The sequence below is a fragment of the Haliotis asinina genome, chromosome 14, assembly GCF_037392515.1.
Source record: "Haliotis asinina isolate JCU_RB_2024 chromosome 14, JCU_Hal_asi_v2, whole genome shotgun sequence".
Classification (NCBI taxonomy): domain Eukaryota; kingdom Metazoa; phylum Mollusca; class Gastropoda; order Lepetellida; family Haliotidae; genus Haliotis; species Haliotis asinina.
The window spans coordinates 15409675-15432435 of NC_090293.1; the positions used below are offsets into that span (position 1 = coordinate 15409675).

The 22761-nt window shown below is 42.4% G+C and overlaps 1 protein-coding gene across 4 annotated transcripts; it reads left to right on the forward strand.

Annotated features, from left to right (window-relative positions):
* Positions 1 to 419: 419 nt before the first annotated feature.
* LOC137262177 (probable cytochrome P450 12a5, mitochondrial) lies at positions 420 to 22481 on the forward strand. 4 transcript variants are annotated; one of them, XM_067799963.1, is made up of 10 exons: positions 420 to 906; positions 6154 to 6404; positions 8888 to 9119; positions 12729 to 12919; positions 14206 to 14407; positions 15136 to 15313; positions 16380 to 16546; positions 17292 to 17370; positions 18079 to 18285; positions 19658 to 22481. In XM_067799963.1, exons 2-10 carry the CDS (start codon positions 6173 to 6175, stop codon positions 19769 to 19771), a joined length of 1602 nt encoding a protein of 533 aa, XP_067656064.1. In that variant the 5' UTR covers positions 420 to 906; positions 6154 to 6172; the 3' UTR covers positions 19772 to 22481. The 4 variants fall into 4 exon arrangements, with proteins under 4 accessions (XP_067656064.1, XP_067656062.1, XP_067656061.1 ...); XM_067799961.1 differs by having other exon boundaries at positions 849 to 948; XM_067799960.1 differs by lacking the exon at positions 420 to 906 and adding an exon at positions 4266 to 4363.
* The last annotated feature ends 280 nt before the right edge of the window (positions 22482 to 22761 follow it).

Below are 22761 nucleotides of genomic sequence, written 5' to 3' on the forward strand. Positions count from 1 at the left end.
AGAGTATGTGTGACAGAAATAGTGTGAGAGAGTGTGAGTGTGTGTGAGAGAGAGTGAGAGAAAGTATGTATGACTGAGACAAATACTGTGAGAGAGAATGTTTGCGTGAGGGAGTGTGTGAGTGTGTGAGAGCATGTGGGCCGGAAAGAGTGTGGATGTGTGAGAGAGACTGTGAGAGAGTGTGTGAGAGAGTATGTGAGAGAAAGAGTGAGATAGAGTGCGTGAGAGAGAGTATGTGTGTAAGAAAGCGGGAGAGAGTGTATGTTTGTGTGTGTGTGTGTGAGAGAGAGAGAGAGAGTAAGTGACTGAGTGAGAGCGCTTTAACGAAAATACAGTACTACTTAGCAGTAGATGCAAAGGCGGCACATCTGAACATAAGTACATCTTCAGTATATAGCACATTCCACGTTGTACATAACGCACTTGCTATACTGTGCAGGACAAGTTTGATGCGTGGATATCATGTTTCCTCACATTCGTGGCCTCGTGACACGACACATTTATTTACACGTGAATGCAACTCCATTTAATCATATTTGTATCCTGCTCATCGTTTATCCAAAGGTCGAGCGCGAAGTATTGAACTTGGACAGCTAGTGTCACAGCCAAACTTGCAAGCAAGCCTGTGTGCAGCTTTGTGGGGATTGTAGTTAGCTTTCCACGGAGCCGCTTGAGTGGTGGTCACTATGCGCATTGCCTCTGAATGATGTTTAGAGTGAGTGTGATGACTCGGTGTGACGGTGTTTTCGTTACTTGATCGGTGTTTACTGTTACCTTGTGCTTGTCTTTATCCTCGATAGGCCCATCACTTTTCAGATCCGTGTGCAAAACTATCCCTCCAGCGGCGGGTCGGTGCTCGTGTACCTAGAGATATGCGCGCACTACATAAACCGTTGCCTTTCCAAGGTGAGACTCATTCATTGAACATTACGAGGACAAGCTGATAAGGTATTGTATAGCTTGTGTCTTCATGTCTACACTGATTTTGTATATCTTGATGTCATATGTATGCGTGTACTTTTGTTGTACTTGATAGGTTTCATTTAATAGTGTTTTCATTGATATGTTAAAAATGACATATATTGGACTTACTCGGCAATTCATTCGTTCATTGTTTATCCAGTAAATATACACGCATACGTCATATACGGCCATGTAAAAATGAAATCGCATGGAATATTATGATTCATATTAGTAATATCGTAAATGGACCAGTTGAAGGGTTACGTATCCAATAGTAATAGTTATAAAGCTTCGTTTTGTCGTTTAATATCAGCAGAGACTGCATAATTAGTTCTCTTAGCAGCTGATATGTGTAACTTATTAATCCATGGTGATGATGATGATGATGATGATGATGGCTTTTATGATTACGAAGCCAATTGTGCTGTTGACATGCTTACAATTGATGTAAATGTTTTTAATGCAACACATTCATATAAGACTATGCAAATAATCATAGCGTATGATAATATCATAATGGTAATGATAATATCAAACATGTGAGTACCCTTGTCTCAAATTACGCAGGCGTGGCAGAAAAAACTATGAGTGAGTGAGTGAATTTAGTTTTACGCCGCTTTTAGCAATATTCTAGGAATATCACTGCGGGGACACCATCAGTTCATAGGTATGGGTTATGTTTCTAAGGCAACACCATGTGCGTTTTCGTGAGGTTTATGAAAGTTATAAACTTCAAATACAATGTCTCACTTCTGGCTTCAAGCCACAGGAAAGGAAGCAACGTGTCAACTGTAATCTAACAAACCTGTATTTACTTCAAAACGTCCGATTTTCCGTTGACATCTTGACTTTGAAAACATTTTATTTAATCTTGCTCTTGTGGTAATGTGAATCAGTCGTAGTCAGTACCTAATTGTTGAACTTTTATTGTGAATCGTGAATAACAGAATTCACACATGTCGCTTTCCGAACTGTCGCTAAAACTCGCTAAATGCTTTCTAGTTTACCCTTGTTCAAGAAACCGCTCGGGGTTAGCGAATCCAGTTTAGCAAGCATTTCGCGATCATGATAAGACGCATTACAGACACGTACAGGAATGTAAGGAATAGTACTGAGAAGTTTACAAAGACTGAGCATAGTTGATCACGCCAGCCTGCTGATTTATTAATCAACCAGACTGAACCGATTAGTTTCCAAAGTGATCCTACTGATCTTCCGTCTGTGGCTACTTGTATATTTTGTTGATCCAAAATCTCGGTTTAAACACGGGTAGGTCACAATGTGTAATGGGCGTTTCACAGCGAAGCTGCCGTCTTGTAAACAGAGCAATGTTTGCGGCCAAACTACCACTCATGTCATTTGACCTACTTCCTTGGCCGCTCATGACATTTGGCTTTGAATAGTGAACAGTGTTCGCATTGTTGATTTTACTGCCGTCATTCATCGTAAAGTTGCGGTTGTAAACGACAGATAACATGTATGTTTTGTTTGTGTATATGTCGATTTTTGCATGGTTATCTGAATATGTTGTTGCTGTTTCGGTTGCGTTTGTGAAGTCTCGTGTTTTCACTATATGGGCTGCTCGAGAAGTGTGTTCAATGTTAACTGTTTAACAGTCACTGAATGACAGTCATATATGTCTTCTATATTTTCGTTATTTCATTCTAGCATAGGAACCTAAAATGCATTGAAAACGTATCTCTCTCTCTCTCTCTCTCTCTCTCTCTGTGTGTATCTCTCTCTCTCTATATATATATGTATATATAATAGATAGGTATAATTGAAAAAGAGCCCCAGGGGGACCATGCAGAGATTCAGATCCTGAGGAAATCTTGACTTGTTTCATGTAAGGCTTTAGCACTGCAGAGAAGGCTTGGTTGTAGGCAGAATAATGTGGTTCATGGAGTGTGAGACAGACAACGCAACACTAAACTCACTCAATCACTTGACCGTCTGGTCCAGACTAGATTAGTAATAGAACGCCGCCATATAGCTGGAACATTGCTCTCGGTGGTGTTCTAAACGACGAAAGCAAATCAACTGTGAAAAGAGGGACATCTTTTCAAGCATAGTATGCATTTCGAAAAATCGTCTTTTAAGGATTAACTGTTCAGACATGTCCTTCCCTGATATGGCATTTAGTTCCTAGCGCTCACGCAAGTGTCAGAGTATTTCCGAGTGGACGACCCACTGTCATTCATGGGAATGAATGTGTGATCCATCAACGTACGGCGGTCCCGTTCTGCTCTCCTCAGTGTGTGGCCTTGACCTTCAGCGAAATCAATGTTGGCTAATTCATGAAACAAACGCCCCCTGTCGGTTTCGTTTAGATCTCGACCAGCACCAGCGCACTCTTGCACTGCACTGAGTATACATCGAAGTTAGAGTTCAATATCTCACAAAAGTCGCATTCACTTCGACATCAAGCAAAAGTGCATAGAAGCTGAATATACTAGTTCCCCATCTGCCACATCTAAAGTAATTCCGTGATCGATCGGTCTTGTAGCAACCTTAGATCTAAACGAAAATGGTCAAGAGATTCCGATGTCTCCAAAAGGAGGCCATATGTAATCTGGGGTCATTTCGACATCTCTGACGGACTAGGTGAGTTGTGTTTTTCAGTGCGAGATGCGAAACGCAAGATCCGATTTATTCACGAACGTAAATCGTTCAACTCTGTAAACTGAATCGTCTTTGTAGGAAAAGGCAGGGTCTTTTACATACCCTTTCACATCAGCTACTTGTTATATGGTGAAGTTTGTTTACACATGATGCGGCGTGACTTGCGCGATCTGTCCCCCAAATCCACCTGACTGTACTGTCCATCAGTTCGAAACTGTGAATTGCATCGATTATGTTTCTTGATTTGTGTGCGCCATGGTCGTTTCATGAAGTGGTAATCACCGTAATGTTTAAAATCTACATCTCTTGAAGTTTTTCGTATCCATGTAAATGTCACACAATTTCTGTCAAAAGTGGCTTAGATTAATCCTATCCTCCGAGATATCCTCTGTTTGAGTCAGTAAGCACACAGTTGACGTGAGAGACCGGCGGGGGCTGTTGTAACCCACGAGTGAGCGCAACACAGAAGCATTGTACTTAAAGGTGGAATATCGGCAAGCACGCCCTAGGTCCACGCTCGTCATCTTCTCTTTAAGCATCGATCACTCTCTCCTCGCTGAGTCTCCTCCGGAGAACAAACCACACCCTCCTCTTATCGCTGTAGTCTGAACACAAACTCCAAACAGTTGGTAAATATCGTAGGTCTTAACCGACAGACAGAATCAGAGTTCGGCACGAGTTCGGTTAAAGCTAGCGAAGCCTACAACCTATGTAAGGAGTACAAACACACGTGTGCATGTGGCCCTGAAGTTCAACGTGAGGATTCAAGACCCGTAATGTAAGTGGACGTTACCGTATTTAGCTGTTTCCCCTTCATATCATAGCACAGGTTATATGGTTATGACTATTATTATTCGATAACTACATCATTAAGCGCGTCCTTTCTGTGCATTGCGAGGAAGGCAGGTACGCTGCGGTGGAAAGGTCAGGGCCCTCAGGTGCTACTCGGCATAGACAGGTGAGATGACCCCAGGCGCTTAGGCGCTGTTCCATCGGCCGTTTGTAACCCCTCGGTGTGAATCGTGAAAATAGCACAATACTACGTGGTGGTTTCTTAAACAACTATTTCCACGATCGATCATGAAATATCAGAATTCGTATCCTGTTTGGAACTGATGTGTTAGTTCCTTTTGACAGCAATGTGATTGGTAAGATTCTGGAAAACCATATGATACGTATGCGGACCTCGCTTTGGAAATGTCTCGCTTGCATCCCATGTACACTGTCGTCAGGCTCCGCATTGTTCTCTGCACCCTTGGGTTGGTACCTCCTCATCATTGGCGCAGATCAGGAGGGTGCCAAGGTTCTTCATCAGGAGCACCCCCCCCACACACACACACACACACCACACCCACACCCACACCCACACCCACACCCACACCCACACCCACACTCAACCCCGACACTCTGGGTAATGCGGACGGCTGCAGTGTTGGGGAGCCTTCATATTCTCAAACCAGAGTATTTGGTAGGTTCACCAGGGGGAAAGGGGGCAAAGGCACTGATATGATGATGAGACGTACCAGCCTGACTGAACTCACCCGAACCATCTCTGCTGCACATTATCTTTAATCTGTGAAACGTTTCATTTATTCATTCGTCGTTCTAATTTCAAAGCAAAGGGACTATTGTTATGATATTGTTTTATTAACTCGTAGATTGGCTCCGGGACCACAAGTCAGGGAGAACTTTGTCCTCTGAGTCAAAACAATATTACACACGCACAATTGTAGTGTTGCGTCGTCAGATGTGGTGACGTTGTGATTCAAATGAAATTGTGACGTAAAGTCGGAATGACGTCACGAATGACGTACTCGATGTCAATGAGAGCACAAAGTAAAATCCGATGTGGGCCTTTTCATTTACTTTTGTGTTTACAGTGTTCATAAACATGGTCTCCGGGTGTTATTGAGTATTTGAAGCACGGGAATACGCCTTTCCACACATTTCATGCACCCGTTCGTTCATACAAGTAACCATTGGCAACTATTGTTGTTTCTTTCAATATAGGCTAGGTTATATCTTCGGAATTCTGTATGTCGTTACAGTTGGCATATGTCGCATTTAGGAAAAGTAAGCAATGAATTGTATATGGTTTTGAACATACACTATACAAGTTATGGATTTGCAGTTTGGCGTACAATCAATTATCGAGCTGAATTCTCTCCAATGTTTGAACAATACGAACGGACGTGTTGTTTAATAAATAGAAGTCTCTCTGATGATATATCCTCTGTGTAACATACTAAAGTCTGTTGTAGGAAAGTTGATGGTAGTTGACATATGAGAAGTCGTTTTCGTGGTAGCAGTAGTAGTAGCAGCAACAGTAGTAGTAGTAGTAGTAGCAGCAGTAGTAGCAGTAGTAGTAGTAGCAGTAAGAGTAGAAGTAGTAGTAGTAATAGTAGTAGTAGCAGTAGTAGCAGCAACAGTAGTAGTAGTAGTAAAAGTAGTAGTAGCAGCAACAGTATTAGTAGTAGCAGCAGCAGCAGCAGTAGTAGTAGTAGTAGTAGTAGCTAGAGGGGGAGTTGTTGATTAGCTGTCCGACATTCTGTTGTTGTTTTTTTCCAGATTAACAAACAACACGACAATGTTTAGTCGAGAGGCACTGCTCCGCGCTGAACGGGTAGCTACCAGGCACCTCCTGGGTCTGCAACAGCGGTTTCGGGCAACGGTGACATCGGTGCAGGACCGCACTACTGAGCCCTCCTTGGCCTCTCAAACAGAAACAAGTTCCTTCAGTTCAGCCTTGCCCTTTGATCAGATTCCGGGGCCCAGGAGTCTGCCAGTTATTGGTACACGGTGGATGCATATGCCGGGTGGTAGGTTGTTTAACACTTGCTCTGTTACTGTCTTGACAACAGGATGCAGCTGACAAGCATTCTGAATGGAGAGGCCATTCACTCGGTTTGGGAGCAAGGTGCAGTCTAAGTAAGAAACGATGTTAACAGACAAAAGCGGGAGCCTAAATAATTCGTCATCTGACTGCTGATGGAGAACCCTATATAGACAATACAGGGGAGATCATTCACTTAATGATTTGGCAAGATGGTGTTAGTTGATTCAGTCTATTGTTTAACGCCACACCCATCAAGATGTCAGCAAAATAATGGTGATTTGTTAATTTGTAAATTTGTAAAATTGTTCACTCGTCTCTCCGGAGAGCCGGGTTCGATTCCACACTGGTCCAAAGTGTTAATCCAATTCTGCTGTCCCCCGCCATGGTATTGCTGGAATATATTCAAAATTTTAAAAGTTTGCCTTAAACAATAGTCACTCAGTGATTAAGTTTTAAGTGAATATCTTTTTTTCCAGTGTAGATGCGAGAGGAAATTCTGCATGTACGACTTTGGTGAAATCCCCAAGTCATGAAAGGATACTGATTTAAACTATTGTGGAATTAAAACCATTCAGAGAGCGATCCGTCTAGCTGACCCCACTGAACACTAGTAGTGTATTACTCAGCACGTTAAGCCACATTTGTTGCGTGCAACAGGCCTGTTTAGTATCTCCGGTGACAAACAAACAATTATAACTATTTCAGTGGTGTCATTGTTATCAGCTGACAGAATGAAACTAATAGTCCATACAGAATAAAAATTTCCGATCTTACCATCCTCGAATTAGCCAACTACATTTTTGGGAGCCAAGCATGATTGTACACTTGGTCCGGTCTAGTGAAGTCATATTTGGCGGCTCGCAATTTGGAACCAGAACTGATTCTTGAATCTACGCTTGTCACCGGAAATCTCGTACCGGAATTAGCGCCTCGCGAGACTTACGGGCCCTGTGACTATTATGTACCGCTATGTGGTGACCCATCTCCTTTCTTATTTCGTATTTTCAAAAATATAACTTACACAGCGTCTCATTTTTTTCTTGTAAAAATCTATTTTTAGCCAAAATTCATCCTAAGTTTCTTTTACTAAGTACGTCGTAATCTTAACTGATGGGCTGAATGCGCACAAACAACAGGCGTTGCTGGGTTACTCAGGGTTAGATCAAACGTACCAATCTGTTTACCTGTGCTCAACAACCTTTGGTTAGCTTTAGGCGGTCGCAGGACCTGTCCTCAATAACCTTTGGTTAGCTTTATACTGTCGGAGGTCACTAATCGGCCATAGCAAGTCAACCATGACGATATAATGGCTGGTTTCCTTGCAAGTTGTTTGTATCCAGTCCATGGTATTTGAATGACGTTTGCTCCTTATCGAATCCGAAGGTTCATGGTGTTTGCTTAGAATATTCAAGTAGTACATATTATAGGAATGAATACGCTGGTAGTCACGGTGCTGGTCGGATACCAGAAGTAACATGGCCAAGGTGACTCAGCAAAACTCTCAAGTATCACATAAATGGAATCGTTATTTAACGTGTGACGAACCTCTGAAAGGGGAGGTGAATTGGCATGAATAAATATTTGCACGAGCGTGTTTTTCGCTGTATACCCGGAAATCCCATGTTACAACGGAATGATATTGGAATTGGTTTCAAAGGCGGATGGGGCGTTAGCTGTATCTCTTAATTCAGACATCAAACTCTTATTTGTAACCACCCTTGTATTCAAAATGTCAATACATGCGCACGTCCCTATGAACTGTTTTCTGCCTAGTCACAAAACATGACCTTCCTTGAAGATCCTGTCTTCAGCAACAAAAGGGAAAGGGTAGTAAGGCTCGCTGAGTTGGCTGATGTATGGCATCGTATTCCAGTTGCCTAGATCGATGGTCCATTGTCATACCTGGCTGGGCGACCTAGATGCCATCTATAGCCTGATCTGTTATATTCAGCAGCTATTCGTATTTTTTCTAGGTTTTGCCCGATTTTACAAGTAATGATGCTCTTCTGGCTATCCTATACAACCCCACGAAACGCCAAGTTAGGACGATATGGCTTATATTGACATATGATGTTTGCAGTTGTGTAAATCTTAAGGAAACAGAGTAACAGCCTAAAAACATTTTTCCAAAAGTACTTTAATTAGGCGTATTCTTTTCAACATTAGACGTTCAGGGAACAGCATTGGCTGTATACGCTGTATAGAGTTATCTCCCGTAGAGGCAACAGAAGCGTATGTTCCTGATAAACAGCTCCTATTTGTTGATCCTAAATGTCTTTTCCCCCGTAAATGTCTTATTTCTTTTGTACTTTCCCCTCACATGAAATCGCATTGAATCTGATTGCCGACGTGACGTTACATTTACCTCACTCACTTAACGTAATGAACCTTAACCACCATTTAGAGCAATGATAATCTATTTTCAATCTCCCACTCTTACCTGAGTATGATTTTGTCCTTTTAAAGGCCCACTTCATAGCATGAGCTTCTACGAGAAGATCTGCAAGCTAAGGTCAATGTTTGGCGATATCATACGAGAAGAAGTGGTCCCTGGCTTCTTCTTGCTGCACCTGTACAAACCGGAAGACTACGAGACTGTTTACAGGAATGACGGGAAGTATCCCGTGAGGAACTCCTTCTTCATGCTCCGTAGGTACAACAAGAAGTACAACAACGGGATACACGGCATCATTGACAGGTACGTCATCATTAAAGCGGCGGTGGGGTAGCCTAGTGGTTAAAGCGATCGCCCGTCTCGTCGGACATCTGGATTCATTTCCCGCTTGGATACGGGTCCTTGAAGATGCGGGTTAGAATTCGTCTTTAGCAACCCACGCTTGGTGTACGAGGCGACTGACGGGGTCGAGTGGTCAGTTTTGCTGACTTGGCTGAAAAAACCTCATCGTATGTCAGTTAGGTAGATAATGCTGTTGTTCTTTGGATTGTCTGGTCCAGACTGGACTGAAAGACCACCGCCATGCAGCTGGAATACTGCTAAATGCTGCGTTAAACAGAAAGCCATCCCACCAACGGGCACAATGGTTGGAGACCATTTCTGGCGTCGCCCCCTCTATATTGCAGGAATGTTGCTAAAAGCGTTGCCATGGACACCAAGAGCTATGATGACTAGGGATGTAATTTCTGAATCACTATCAAAGTCAAGAGAGAAAAATATGACCCCGTTTATGCATATACCATCAGCCGTTTGCCGTGACCCGTTTTTGAAACTGAACGGCATAAAACTAGACTCATTTGTGTGTATAAAAGATTTTGAAGTTTTGATGAAGTCTGATATCCAGTGTCACCTAGTGTGCAGCCTGTATATTTAACTTCGATGTTTATCTGTTTGTTTTTGTGTGTTTTTTAAAATACATGGACATTGAGTTTCTTATATGTTTCCGACAAGACCTTTTCTTCGTTATCGCCCGTTATCATCTGTGTCACAGCCGATCGCTTAACCAGTGTGTAACTATTTTCATCATGGTTTGCATTTTGATAACTGAACAAACCGCATGGGAAACATTTCTTACGATGCTGTGAAGAGACTCGTTTGCCAGATTTGCGAGTCTGTCTTCGAACCTTGTGAACATAATTCGAAAGTAATGGAACCGGAATTCAGTGTCAAATTTCCATTCTTGAACTTCTGTCTTGCGGCCGAAAGCTTACCTCGACTTTAGACGAACGTATTGCCACCGTACATTGCGTCATCGAATATATCTGTATACACCCTAATAGGGCCATTGAAGTTATTTGCACTGCCGTATCTCCATGTGTGAGAGTATGGTTTTACGCCGCCTTTAGCAATATTAAAGCAATATCACATCGGGGAACAACAGAAATAGGCTTCACACATTGTACTTATGTGTACTACACAAATCCCCGCTATTCCTAGACCAACGTGGGAGTGTGAGTGAGTGAGTGAGTGAGTTTAGTTTTACGTCGCACTTAGCAATATTCCAGCTATATGGCGACGGTCTGTAAATAATCGAGTCTGGACCAGACTATCCAGTGATCAACAACATGAGCATCGATCTGCGCAATGGGGAACCGATGACATGTGTCAACCAAGTCAGCTAGTCTGACCATCCGATCCCGTTAGTCGCCTCTTACGACAAGCATAGTCACCTTTTATGGCAAGCATGGGTTGCTGAAGGCCTATTCTACCCCGGGACCTTCACGGGTCACCAACGTGGGAAGTACAAATAGTCACTCGTTTTCGATTCACTCAAGACTCTTTGAATTATAGACTAACAATTAGTTCCGGATAGGTAGGATAAGCCTTCAGCAACCCATGCTTGCCATAAAAGACGACCATGCTTGTCGAAAGAGGTGACTAACATCATCGGGTGGTCAGGCTCGCTGACTTCGTTGACACATGTCATCGGTTCCCAACTGTGGAGATCGATGCTCATGTTGTTGATCACTGGATTGTCTGGTCTAGACTCGATTATTTACAGACAGCCGCCATATAATCTAAAAAGGAGCCCTAGTGAGTTGAGAGATTTTGGGCATCATTGTGGGCTTTAGCGTTGCTCGAAGTACTGTTGCTGCATTTCACAGGTGAAGGTAAAGCCTGGCTTAATGCTTGAGTATCTCTTCCAGGGTAATGAGTATCTGTGATACAAATGTTATCTAATCCCCCACCACTGATTGTTTCCACCAGCTAGAATCACGAAACGGTAGTGCACGGTCATCAGCCCTACTTAAAGTCCATGTGATGTTTAGTTCTCTTGTAGAATCCCCATGCCTCTGTGTAAAAATAGCTCCAGATCTGTTTTACGTGACGACGAAAAGCATACATATTTACACCTCGGTTACTGGTGTAAGAACTTACGTGACGTATGTCATGCTTTTGGCAGCGACAGTAGCATGGATACAGGATCGCGGTGGAAGTAAACAAATCAAAGGTCATCTCTACTGCTGGAAGAACTCATGTAACAGGATATATTCTCAGACATTATGCAATTTCCCACAAGTCTTACTCACTCCTGTAAGTGGTGTTTTTGTCGGTAGGACTACCTAGTGGTTAAAGCTTTCGATTACCCACATTGGTACAATGTTTGATTCCATTTGTGATGTTCGAATATTGCTCGAATATTGAGTGAGTTTAGTTTTACGCCGCACCCAGCAATGTTCCAGATATATGGCGACGGTCTGTAATAATCGAGTCTGGACCAGACAATCCAGTGATCAACAGCATCAGCATCGATCTGCGCAACTGGGAACCAAGTCAGGGAGTTTGACCACCCGATCCCGCTAGTCGCCTCTTACGACAAGCTCAGTCACCTTTTATGGAAAGCATGGGTTGCTGAAGGCTTATTCTACCCCTGTCCCCGAATATTGCTAAAAGCGGTGTAAAAGCCTGCTCACTCACTCCTCATCTATGGCGCCTCAAACTGTTTTGCAGAGTAACTTCTTTTGCATGTATAGAGTTCCTGGGTTCAAATCACGGATTGGGCCTAGTTGTGATATATTTCATATGAAGCGTTCTATCGTCATACCAAAGACCAGGTTTCGATTTCTCACATTTGAACAATGTGTGAAACCTGTTTTTGGTCTCCCACTCTGTGATATTGCTGGAATATTGCCAGAATAGCGATGTAAAAAGTAAGCTCACTCACACACTCGTCGCGTAGGACGCTGCAAGTAGTTTTGCAGAGTAACAACTTGCATGTGCTCAGTTCACCAGGATCCTTGGTTCGAATCCCTGTGATGTTTGAAACACATTATAGAACCATCATTTCGCAAGCCATTACAACAAATATATTTTTTGTGAGCACCACTGTAACAACGTGCACACAGCGCCAGTCAAAGGATAATGTAATCAGTGAGTAAGACCCGAGTGAGTATGTACGGGGGTCTTGCGTCTCTTTTAACAATATTGCAGCAATGTGACAGCGGGGTACTGTTAAGTGAATGAGTGAGTGAGTTCAGTCTTACGCCGCACTCAGCAATATTCCAGCTATGCGGTGGGAGTCTGTAAATAATCGAGTCTGAACCATACAGTCCAGTGATCAACAGCATGAACAAAGTTCTGTGCAATTGGGAACCAATGACATGTGTCAACCAAGTCAGCGAGCCTGACCACCCTATCCCGTTAGCCGCCTCTTACTACAAGCATAGTCGCCTTTTGTGGCAAGTATGGGTTGCTGAAGGCCTATTCTATCCCGGACTTTCACGGGTCGGTACTGTTAAGACCTGAACAGCACAATGTTCTTGGTTACAGGTTATAGGAAACACAACAATATAAAGTATAATGTTCCTTTGAGTTCTTGAAATACCATCAGACTTTCTCAACTGTCTTCAGTGAAGGTGAGTCGTGGCACCGACTTCGGAGACAGGTGCAACAGAAGATGCTGAAGCCGAAAGCTGTGTCGGCCTATTTTGAAGACCAGGCCAAAGTCGCTGATGACTTCATCGACTGCCTACGCCAACACAGGAACAACGACGACATCATTGAGGACTTGCTTCCGCACCTCTACACATTTGCGGCCGAATGTAAGAGTTGTAGTGTTTGTTTCATCCTAGGGTGTGTTTAGTTATTTCGTCAAGGATTGTGCAGGGTTGTATTTTTTTTATTTTTTTTATGACATGAAGTTTGTTGAACTACTTTAACATTGAGGTTGTTTGTCCGTTTCCACTAGTGGTTTTACTAGCTTGGTGGGGTATCTAGCTTGTTATTTCACCTGTGGGTTTTTTATGACTATTTCTTCCAAAGGGGTTTTCACCTGTGAGAATTGCATGACCATTTTATCAAAAATGGTTTTCAGGTTGCTATTTCACCAGTGGGTTTTGTTTGACTATTTTGAGCTATTTCATTGAGTTACTACTTCACCACTAGGAATTGTTTGCTTGTTTCTTTCATTGGGTACGTTTGACTATTTCACAAGAAAAAAATGTTGTTTTTTATGTTTATGTTTATTTATTAAGGTTGTTTGACTGTTTCTGCAATCAAATGTCTTAAGTTTGCTTGTTTCAGTTGTCAGGTATGCTAAGAGTATCTCTCCAGTTGGTGTTGTTAATTAACGTTTGGTGTTGCTTGAGTGTGTATGCTATTCTAGTTGATTGCCTACTTAACCAACAGGGTTGTTTAGCTGTTTTAACAGTTGAGGTTGCTTGACGATTTCATCAGTGGTGGTTGTTTGTCTGTTTAAACTGTTTGATTGGTCAAACACTTTGGCTTGTTTGACTGTTTCACCAATGTGGAATGTTTGAATGTGTCATCATTGTGGTATATTTGACTGTTTCACCAATGGGGTACGTTTGACTGTTTAACAAATTGTTTATGTTTGACTGTTACACCAGTGGGGTATATTTTACTGTTTTATCAATGTGGAATGTGTGACTGTTTAACCAATGGTGTATGTTTGACTGTTTCACCAACAGGGTATGTATCACCAGTGGGGTTATGCTTGACTGTTTCAGCAATATGATATTTTTTACTGCTTCACCTCTGGAGTATGTTTGACTGTTTCACCAATGTGGTATGCTTGGCTGTTTCACCAACGGGGTGTTTGACTGTTTCACCAATGGAGTATGTTTGACTGTTTCACAATGGGGTGTTTTACTGTTTCATCAATGGAGTATGTTTGGTTGTTTCACCAATGGGACACATTTGACTGTTTCAACAGTGTGGTATATGTGACTGTTACACCAACTGTCGTGTTTGGTTTGTATGACGATTTCACTAATGGGGTTTGTTTGGCTGTTTAAACTAAAAATTCTTAACTTAACTTAAAATTCCACAGACACAGTAGGTTTTAGTCAAACGTCGCCTGTTTCAGCTATTGGCGTAGTGTGCTTTAACAAACGTATCGGGGCACTAGACGCAAATGCAGGCCCTAGCAGTGAAGCAAGAGAGTTTATCAACGCCGTTAGTGACGTCCTGCACGCCACCCACACCGAAATGAAGAGTTTTTTTCTGTTCATGTACTTCGACACGCCGATGTTCAAGCGTCTGGTCAAGGCCCAGAATCTCATCAGAAGGTGATTTTACCTTTCAAAACTTATTGGGTAAAATTTGGCCTTCTGTTGAATCATTTGAGAAAACTTGCTATTTACTAGTATCTGTTACAGTCATCTATCATTGTCCAGTGGGCACTGATCTTTTTCTACCGCAGGTATTTGGATTTCAATAATCCACATCGTTCAACTTTGCAGATCTTTGATAAACCTGCAACGTTTCTTGATTTCCTCCCACATAATTAAGCTAACACACCGTGATAACACTGAACCACTGTTCAAAACATCTTTGTATCTCGTCTCGTGGTGTAGTGGATAGAGCGTCCGCTCGGAGAGCGGAAGCTCGCGGGTTCGATCCCCGGCTGCGTCATACCAAAAGACGCTAAAAATGGTACTTGATGTTCCCAGCCAAGTGCTCGGCATTAATGGGTACAGCAAGGACTGGTCTGCTCAGAGTCAGATACTGTGTGTGAGTGGGGTGTTCATGCCTAACTGCGGCATAGTGTCTCAGTCAGGTAGCACTAAACCAGCTTAAATCATACACACGCATGCACGAGATCATATTAGCGTAATAAATCTCAAGTGCGATGTTTGAATCCCACTTCCCCTCATCTCTTAGAAAACCTGCCGAGTACGGCCTTTAAAACGCAATAAAACATGACCAGTGTAATATTTAGGAAGAAGATTCTATTTTTCTTGACCCAACAAAGCAAGACTCGATCAGAACTGTTATTCTTTTGTTCAATTTCCAGCATATCCACTCAGCATGCCCAAGACTCCCTTAAGAGGGTGTTAGAGGCTTCGGCTAGTGGTCAAGAGATTGATGGGGAACACGGTGACCTCATTCCATACTTGATGACCAAGACTGACCTTAGCCAGGCAGAAGTGATGACTGTTGTGTCCGAGTTTTTCTTCGGCGGAGTCGATACCGTGAGTGACCTTTTAATGTATTCAACATGAGCCATTGATATTTTGTGAAGACAGACTTTGCGTGGCTGAGGCGCTGGGTAGTAGCATCCTGGTCAAAGCGTTCGCTTGTTACGCTGAAAACACCGTTTCGATTACTCATACCCTTTCCTGGTGTCGCCCTTTCAAGTGTTCAGTCACTCACTCACTCACAGTCTTGAATCGACGTGTATCGTCAACACACGTGTAAGTGTTAGATTCAGCCTACATGTTTCAGATGACCCGTGAAGGTCCCGTGGTAGAATAGGCCTTCAGCAACCCATGCTTGCCATGAAAGGCGACTATGCTTGTCGTAAGAGGCGACTAACGGGATCGGGTGGTCAGGCTCACTGACTTGGTTGCCACATGTCATCGGTTCCCAATTGCGCAGATCGATGCTCATGTTGTTGATCACTGGATTGTCTGGTCCAGACTCGATTATTTACAGACCGCCGCCATATAGCTGGAATATTGCTGAGTGCGGCGTAAAACTAAACTCACTCACTCACTCACATGTTTCAGATAATCTTTTTCACACACACACACACACACGCACGCACGCACGCACGCACGCACGCACGCACACAAACATACACACACACACACTAAAAAAACAGCCAACAAAAAACAAAAAAACCCCAATGTTTCAATGCCACACATGGTTCTCACTGAAGTGACATATTAGAACCAAGAGGTTCACATGAAAAAAAGACTGTTGAGGGTGGTCTAACAACAATGTACAGTATTACGTGGATCTACATACTCATAACAGAAAGCATTATTCGCTTTTAAATCCTTCATTTCAATGCTATTTTGGTGTTGCTGGACGATTATGTTTTGCAAAGACTGGCTTTGACGTATGTAACATTTGTCATGGCTCTGCCCAAATGACCTATTTATGAAACACCACACATGCTTATCAATCGTTTGATCGTTTAATGCAAATATTAAACTATTAACTCAACATCAGTGAATAAATAATCCTACCTTGAACATGGAAATACATTTTCATGTCATTACTATGTCTAAACATGGGCTTATCTCCTTGCAGACCAGCCATATGCTTGCCTTCATCCTGTACACCTTGTGCAAGAACCCGGATGCCATGGGGAGGCTGAGAGAAGAGATCGACGCCAATCTCACGGATGGGCGTCCTCCAACAGATGAGGATATTTCGAGGATGTCCTATCTGAAAGCCGTCTTCAAGGAGGCGCTTAGGTAAGCTGTGAGTGAGTGAGTGAATGAATTGAACTGTATTTAATTTTGTTTAGGTTTTGTTTACGCTACATATACATACATTGATCAATGGCAGTTGGGATTTCTGTGAATCCAACAAACTCAGATATGGTGAACACAACCGTTTGTTTGTTTATCAACGCAGCTCTGAACAATGTTACCGCTACATGGCGGCAGTCTGTAAGTAATCGAGTATGCACCAGACAATCAAATGACTAACATCTTGAGCATCGACCTATGTAATTAGGGTACGATGACATGTATCAACCAAGTAGACGGCCCTGACCACCCGATCCCCTTGCAACAAGCATCGGTTACTGAAGGCCACCAGGAACCCGTGTCTTCCAACCAATTAAAACGAATCAAATGCCGAGGCCAATATGCGTTTTATGGTCGTGCCACGCAAGGATGTCAACCAGTGTCGACGCTAGTGGCTAAAGCTAAGTAAGCAGACAATACATTGACAGAGCCCTCAACCCAGTTACGTATCCCCTTGTTGGCAACCAGACTGTTTACTACAAAAACACTTTTATTAACTTATCACGTCATTACGTGATATTCAATACTACAAGGGAAAAGTATCGAAAAAATGAAATTGCATAAAAGCAAGCGTTCAGGTTTAAGTGTTTTTCGTAAAAGCGCGACAAAAATCAGTTGCGGTACTTTTGCTGTTCAGCATACGTCTCCTAAGCTTCTGTGTATCTAAAGTTATGCTGATCGTGTTTAGGATAGTTCCTGTTGCTCCTGGCAACGGCAGAACAGCAACTCGTGACCTCGTCCTTTCAGGCTACCGCATACCCAATGGGGTGAGTATCAAACTTGTCAATTTCAATTTCTTTTCTTTTTTCATTTTTTAAAAAAAACCAAACACCATCGGTGGTACAGGAAGATTTTACAGTATGCATATTTAATATGTAACAAATGCTGTTTCGGTAAATAAACATGGTTTGCTTGTATCACTTACAATCCGTATAAAGTTTGATAGAGGTTTTTTTTGATGGAGTAATTTCAGGTGGGCAAAAGGATTTTAGATTTTATGAGGTTTGGCCATTTAGAGTAACTGTCTTGAATATAGGTATGTCTGATATTATCGAAATACGAATACAGTGGAAGCTTTGAAAACATGCATCTGTCCATGTTGTCGACACTTGCAGAAAATCGCAGTCCAGTCCATGGCTTGTACGTTTATCATCAGCTCTACAATCCTACACGTTTTAACACGGATTAATTCTTCACTTCCATTGAGTGCCGGTTTAGACAGCTTTAACTGTATTTTCTGGGTATTTTTTTCCAACGTATGTTAACCGCATTGTGTGTCAAGACAGCTGCCAGTGCTTTAGTTCATACCCCAGATACCCTCAGAGTGAGTGAGTGAGAGAGTTTATACAGCTGCAATATTGCTGAGTGCGGCGTAAAACTAAGCTCACGTACCCGGTGCATCCGTACTTCAGTCTGTCAGTGCACCAGTCCAGGTAACGATCCTCCTATTATTGTGTGATTGCCCTTCATTGCAGACCGTCATGGCGCTTCACCATGATGTCACAGGTCACGATGACCAATATTTCCAGGAGGCAAGTCTGTTCAAACCCGAGCGCTGGTTGAGACTGCCGGAGAATCAACACGCATTTAGCCCCTTTATCTTCATGCCGTTTGGCTTTGGAGCCAGGCGGTGCGTTGGAAAGAGATTTGCTGAACAGGAAGTGGCCCTTGCCCTCGTCAAGGTAATAAGAGTTACTTCCCTTGAATGAACACAGTTGCCGAAGATCGCGGTCAGCCAAAAGTCAAGTCTCTTCAGTCTAAATAAGTGTGTGCCAGAGTGTTATTCGTTACACTCCTACACTAAAACTAACAAAACCTTGTAGGAGGTCGCGTCAGGTAACCATTTAGATTGACCAATCAGAGCACAGCTTACCAAATCGCAAAAGTGGACATTCGCCCATACCTTTTGAACTTGTACCCATGAAATGGTTTGTACCGTTTTGTAACGATTCCGATTGCTATATTCCATACAATCGTTTCCGGGCGGTGCACAAGGAGCACGCCACAACAGTGAATAAACAGTCGCTGAAAATAGCATTTTGGCAATATTCAACGATGTTGGTTTGCGGAAATATTAGCTAATGGTAACCATGTCAACAGAAACCAAAAAAAGCACACATACTGAAAGTCATATACCAGTGTTATATGCGGATTTTCTTTTGTTGAGAGATCATTTTCAGCGACCGGTGCATTTTGCAAGTCCCACCAAACCCTAAACAGTTGTCTGATTGGTTTAATCCGTTAGCCGTCTTACATTTGATTGGACGGTCATAGGTCGCTCAAAGGTTACGTGATGCGACCTCCTACAAGGTGTTGTTAGACTCAGTGTAGGAGTGTAACGAGTAACACTGGGGCTAGGTTTCTTAGACTGCACGTCTCTTACACATCAAGTCAAGTTGGAAAGGGGCAGGTTTTGTCAGTTTAGTATGTGTGTTTTGTACACTGGGCTAGGTTCCAGGGCTTCGTTTTTGTGGACGGCAATCGCGAATACTACACGCTAAAATGCGGGTTTACGGTTATTTAAAGCATGTACTAGAGCTTTGTGGAGTGGGGCGCTGTTTCCGGTGGCAGCCTCGTTTTCAAACCGTTCGCAAGTCAATCCCACGGTAGGAGATCAATTTCCAACAACGTGTAAAGCCAATTCTAGGTATCCAGCAAATGGTGTTGTTTAAGTAATGTTATTGGCGGCGTACAACTATACTCATACTGCCATTGAGGGTGGGCTGGTGTGGGGTACAACAATGGCCATGCTGTCATTGAGGGTAGAGTGGTGTGTGATTGGAAGTCTAATGGTTAAAACGGCCGCTCGTCACGCTGAAGGCCCGGGTATTTCCCCACATGGACACAGTGTATGAAGATAATTTCTGATGTCTTCCGCCGTGATAGTGCTGGAATATTGCTACAAGCGGGGTAAAAACCTACTCACTCATAGCAACAGCTCATCGTGTATGTGTCCATGTATGAATGCATGTGCGCATGCGTATATGAGTGCATGCACATTTTGTGTTTGTATGTATGCGAGTATTCAATTCTGTGCTGTATTTTTCCTTCCAGTTTCTACAGAACTTTGACATCGAGTATTGCCACACAACGGATCTGAAATACGAAATGAACATTGTGAACACTCCATTAACGCCTCTCCGCTTCCGGTTTTCCGACCGGAAGTAAACAGTGTTCAATTCTGATTGGCTGACTGAAACCAAAGTTGCCAAGTTCGTACGTTCCTACAAGAGGTCATATGTTGACAAAGATGAAGGCCGTGTACTAAGGACAACACCTTGTGTTTACTCCAGCTAAGGACTGGACATGCATGTTGTGAATACAACAACTACGGCTGTAGACATTGCCGACTGCTGATTATTTATAGCTGTGAAGAACGCAGTTATACCGACGAACGATGACGTTCCGTCTATGTGTTAAACAAGTCGCTAACTGTATAATATTACTAAAGTCGCTAATTTTGACATGTACTTGAAAGTATGTAGCGAGTTTATTCTACAACTGAACAAATACCTGACGTTGTTTACCTGAGGTACGTCACTAAACCTTGAAAATCATATGAACAAAAGACGTTGGTAGTGTTCTTGAAGTCGCAGCTGAACGCGCACAGTCATGAAGTCTTTACAGGTCGTGTCCGTCCTGAAGTCTCTCTCTCTCATGTAACGTCATAGCTCTTGTGCGGTTGATGCCATAAATTCGATACTGTGCCACACTGATGTCATGTTTGTCCATGTCAACCTCGAGTTCCCAACTACACATGTAAAACCTCGAGTTCCCCACGGCACGGGTAAAACCTCGTAGAAACTGTCACTAGTATAAATCTGTCGGTTCACCCAACCGTATCCCGACGAACGAAAATGTTCTGTCGTTGTGTTAAAACAAGTCGCTAACTGTACAGTGTTACTCAAGTCGTTAATTTCGACAGGAAAAAATGCTGCGGAAAGAGATGCATATATTATTCTTTGAGTCCTGTAAGTCAGCTATTCACTCTAAAGACGGGAAATGTAAGGTCGTGAAGTCTCGACTGCACATTTTATAGACGTCAGGAGTCACTGTTCCCCGTGTAAAGTACATCCTCTGCGTGGTAAGCCATGGTGATATTGAACGTGAAGCTGCTCTTGCCCGTTCAAAGCCACAAAGAAGCTAACACACGCGTAAAGCAATGTCATCACTGCTGTAAGTGTAGGTCTGAATAGTAGCTGAAGAGTACTTTGGTGTCGGCACAGCACATGTAAAGCCAAATAATATCTTTAGTTCATGTAAAGCCATGATGACGCTCATGAACTGTCAACAGTATGTGAAGCCGTTTAATTTAACACGAATCTGTCTAATACCCCGTGAAGCTTGCACTTGTGAACGTGTGAAGTTGCTACTGTAATATTGTACACCTACACCTATGACGTAAGCCTTTCTCTTACAATGGAGAAGCCATGTTCCACCAACCTCTTTCTTGCATTGGAAATGCTGTATTTCAGTAGCCTTTTCCTTGCCATGTTTCAGTAGTCTCTTTAATGCAGTGGAAAGGCCATGTTTCAGTAGTCTCTTTAATGCAGTGGAAAGGCCATGTTTCAGTAGTCTCTTTAATGCAGTGGAAAGGCCATGTTTCAGTAGTCTCTTTAATGCAGTGGAGACGCCATGTTTCAGAAGTCTCTTTAATGCTTTGGAGAGGCCATGTTTCAGAAGTCTCTTTAATGCTATGGAGACGCCATGTTTCAGAAGTCTCTTTAATGCAGTGGAGACGCCATGTTTCAGAAGTCTCTTTAATGCTATGGAGAGGCCATGTTCCAGAAGTCTCTTTAATGCTATGGAGACGCCATGTTTCAGAAGTCTCTTTAATGCTATGGGGACGCCATGTTTCAGAAGCCCCTTTCGTGAAATGTGGAGACCATGTACTTTATTATTTAGCATAATTATTTATAATGTGTGGATATTGTGTAAAACACTAATATGTATAGTCCGTTTGGCTCAAAAGCGGACCGATGAAATGCAGTGAAACTCGAAAACATAACATACACAGTGAAACGCTTATCATAACCAGAACATCATACCAACTTTGTGAGGGTTTTGCAGAATATTTTTCCTTAAACTAAAAAGTCGGTTAAGAAACTATCATGAAAATATTAATACAGTTCACGATTTGTTACGAGGGAGGAGGGCAGAGAAAGAGACTGCCAGGTGTGCGAGATAGCATTGAGACAGCACAGGTTACTGAATAAATAACTTTCTCGGCACTTGTGCACGTGCTTCTCGAACACGTGGCTGTGCCTTTACCCACACTCCCTGCACATTTTAACGATAGTTTGTTAAACAACTTTTTTAATATTCGAACAAAAACTCTGCGAAAGCCTCACAGATTTGGTATGATGTTTTGATTATGACCAGCGTTTCATTGAGTATGTTATGCTTATTATAAGCAATTCATCAGTCCGCGTTTGCGTCAAACAGACTACACAATGTGTAAAGCAATTACGTTGCTATAATATGTAAAATAACATGTCCTTGTGTGAAAACGTGCTCACTGTAAAGCTCATTTTACCATGACTTCAGAAAAAAATGGATTGTGATTGGGTAATCAGCCATTCAGAGGTACATAATTTCATTAGATTTTCCAACACAGTGTTTTAATTCTTAATATTGAGGTCATGGTAGAATGAAGATAAACGTCCTCTGTTTGAAAGTCAAAGATATCTAACGAAATTATAATAGCTCTATATTTTTTTTATTTTAAATCAGATTTAGAGCTATTAGAATTCCGTCATGCACCTCTGATTTTCCAACACAGTATGCTTATCTCCTAGTTATAACTTATATTATGAATGTCTTAGGCAGAATTCACTTACCCGAGTTTTCAATGTGAGAATACATTCAATATATGAAATGTTGTTGTCATTTTTGAGAAGTCACATTGTCAAAACATGGAAGTCACCGAGACTGGTCATTAATCGTTAACTATTGACCATTGATCAAATTATTTTTTTTTTATATCGGAGGTCGAAGAGGGGACTGGGCGTTTAGAGTCGCCGGAGATTACTGGAGGTTTCGTTTGCATTGTGAAAACAACTGAGGATACACAGATAGAAACGTTTGCGTCACCACATCACCCGTAAAGACGCCCAAACCTGTATACCTAAGAACGCCAAATCTGAAACTCTCAGTTT

Coding starts and splice junctions, on each gene's coding strand:
- LOC137262177 (XM_067799963.1), top strand. CDS start 6,173: ATGTTTAGTCGAGAGGCACTGCTCCGCGCTGAACGGGTAGCTACCAGG. Junction 14,408..15,135: donor GCCCAGAATCTCATCAGAAG/GTGATTTTACCT, acceptor TTCAATTTCCAG/CATATCCACTCAGCATGCCC. Junction 16,547..17,291: donor GTCTTCAAGGAGGCGCTTAG/GTAAGCTGTGAG, acceptor GATCGTGTTTAG/GATAGTTCCTGTTGCTCCTG.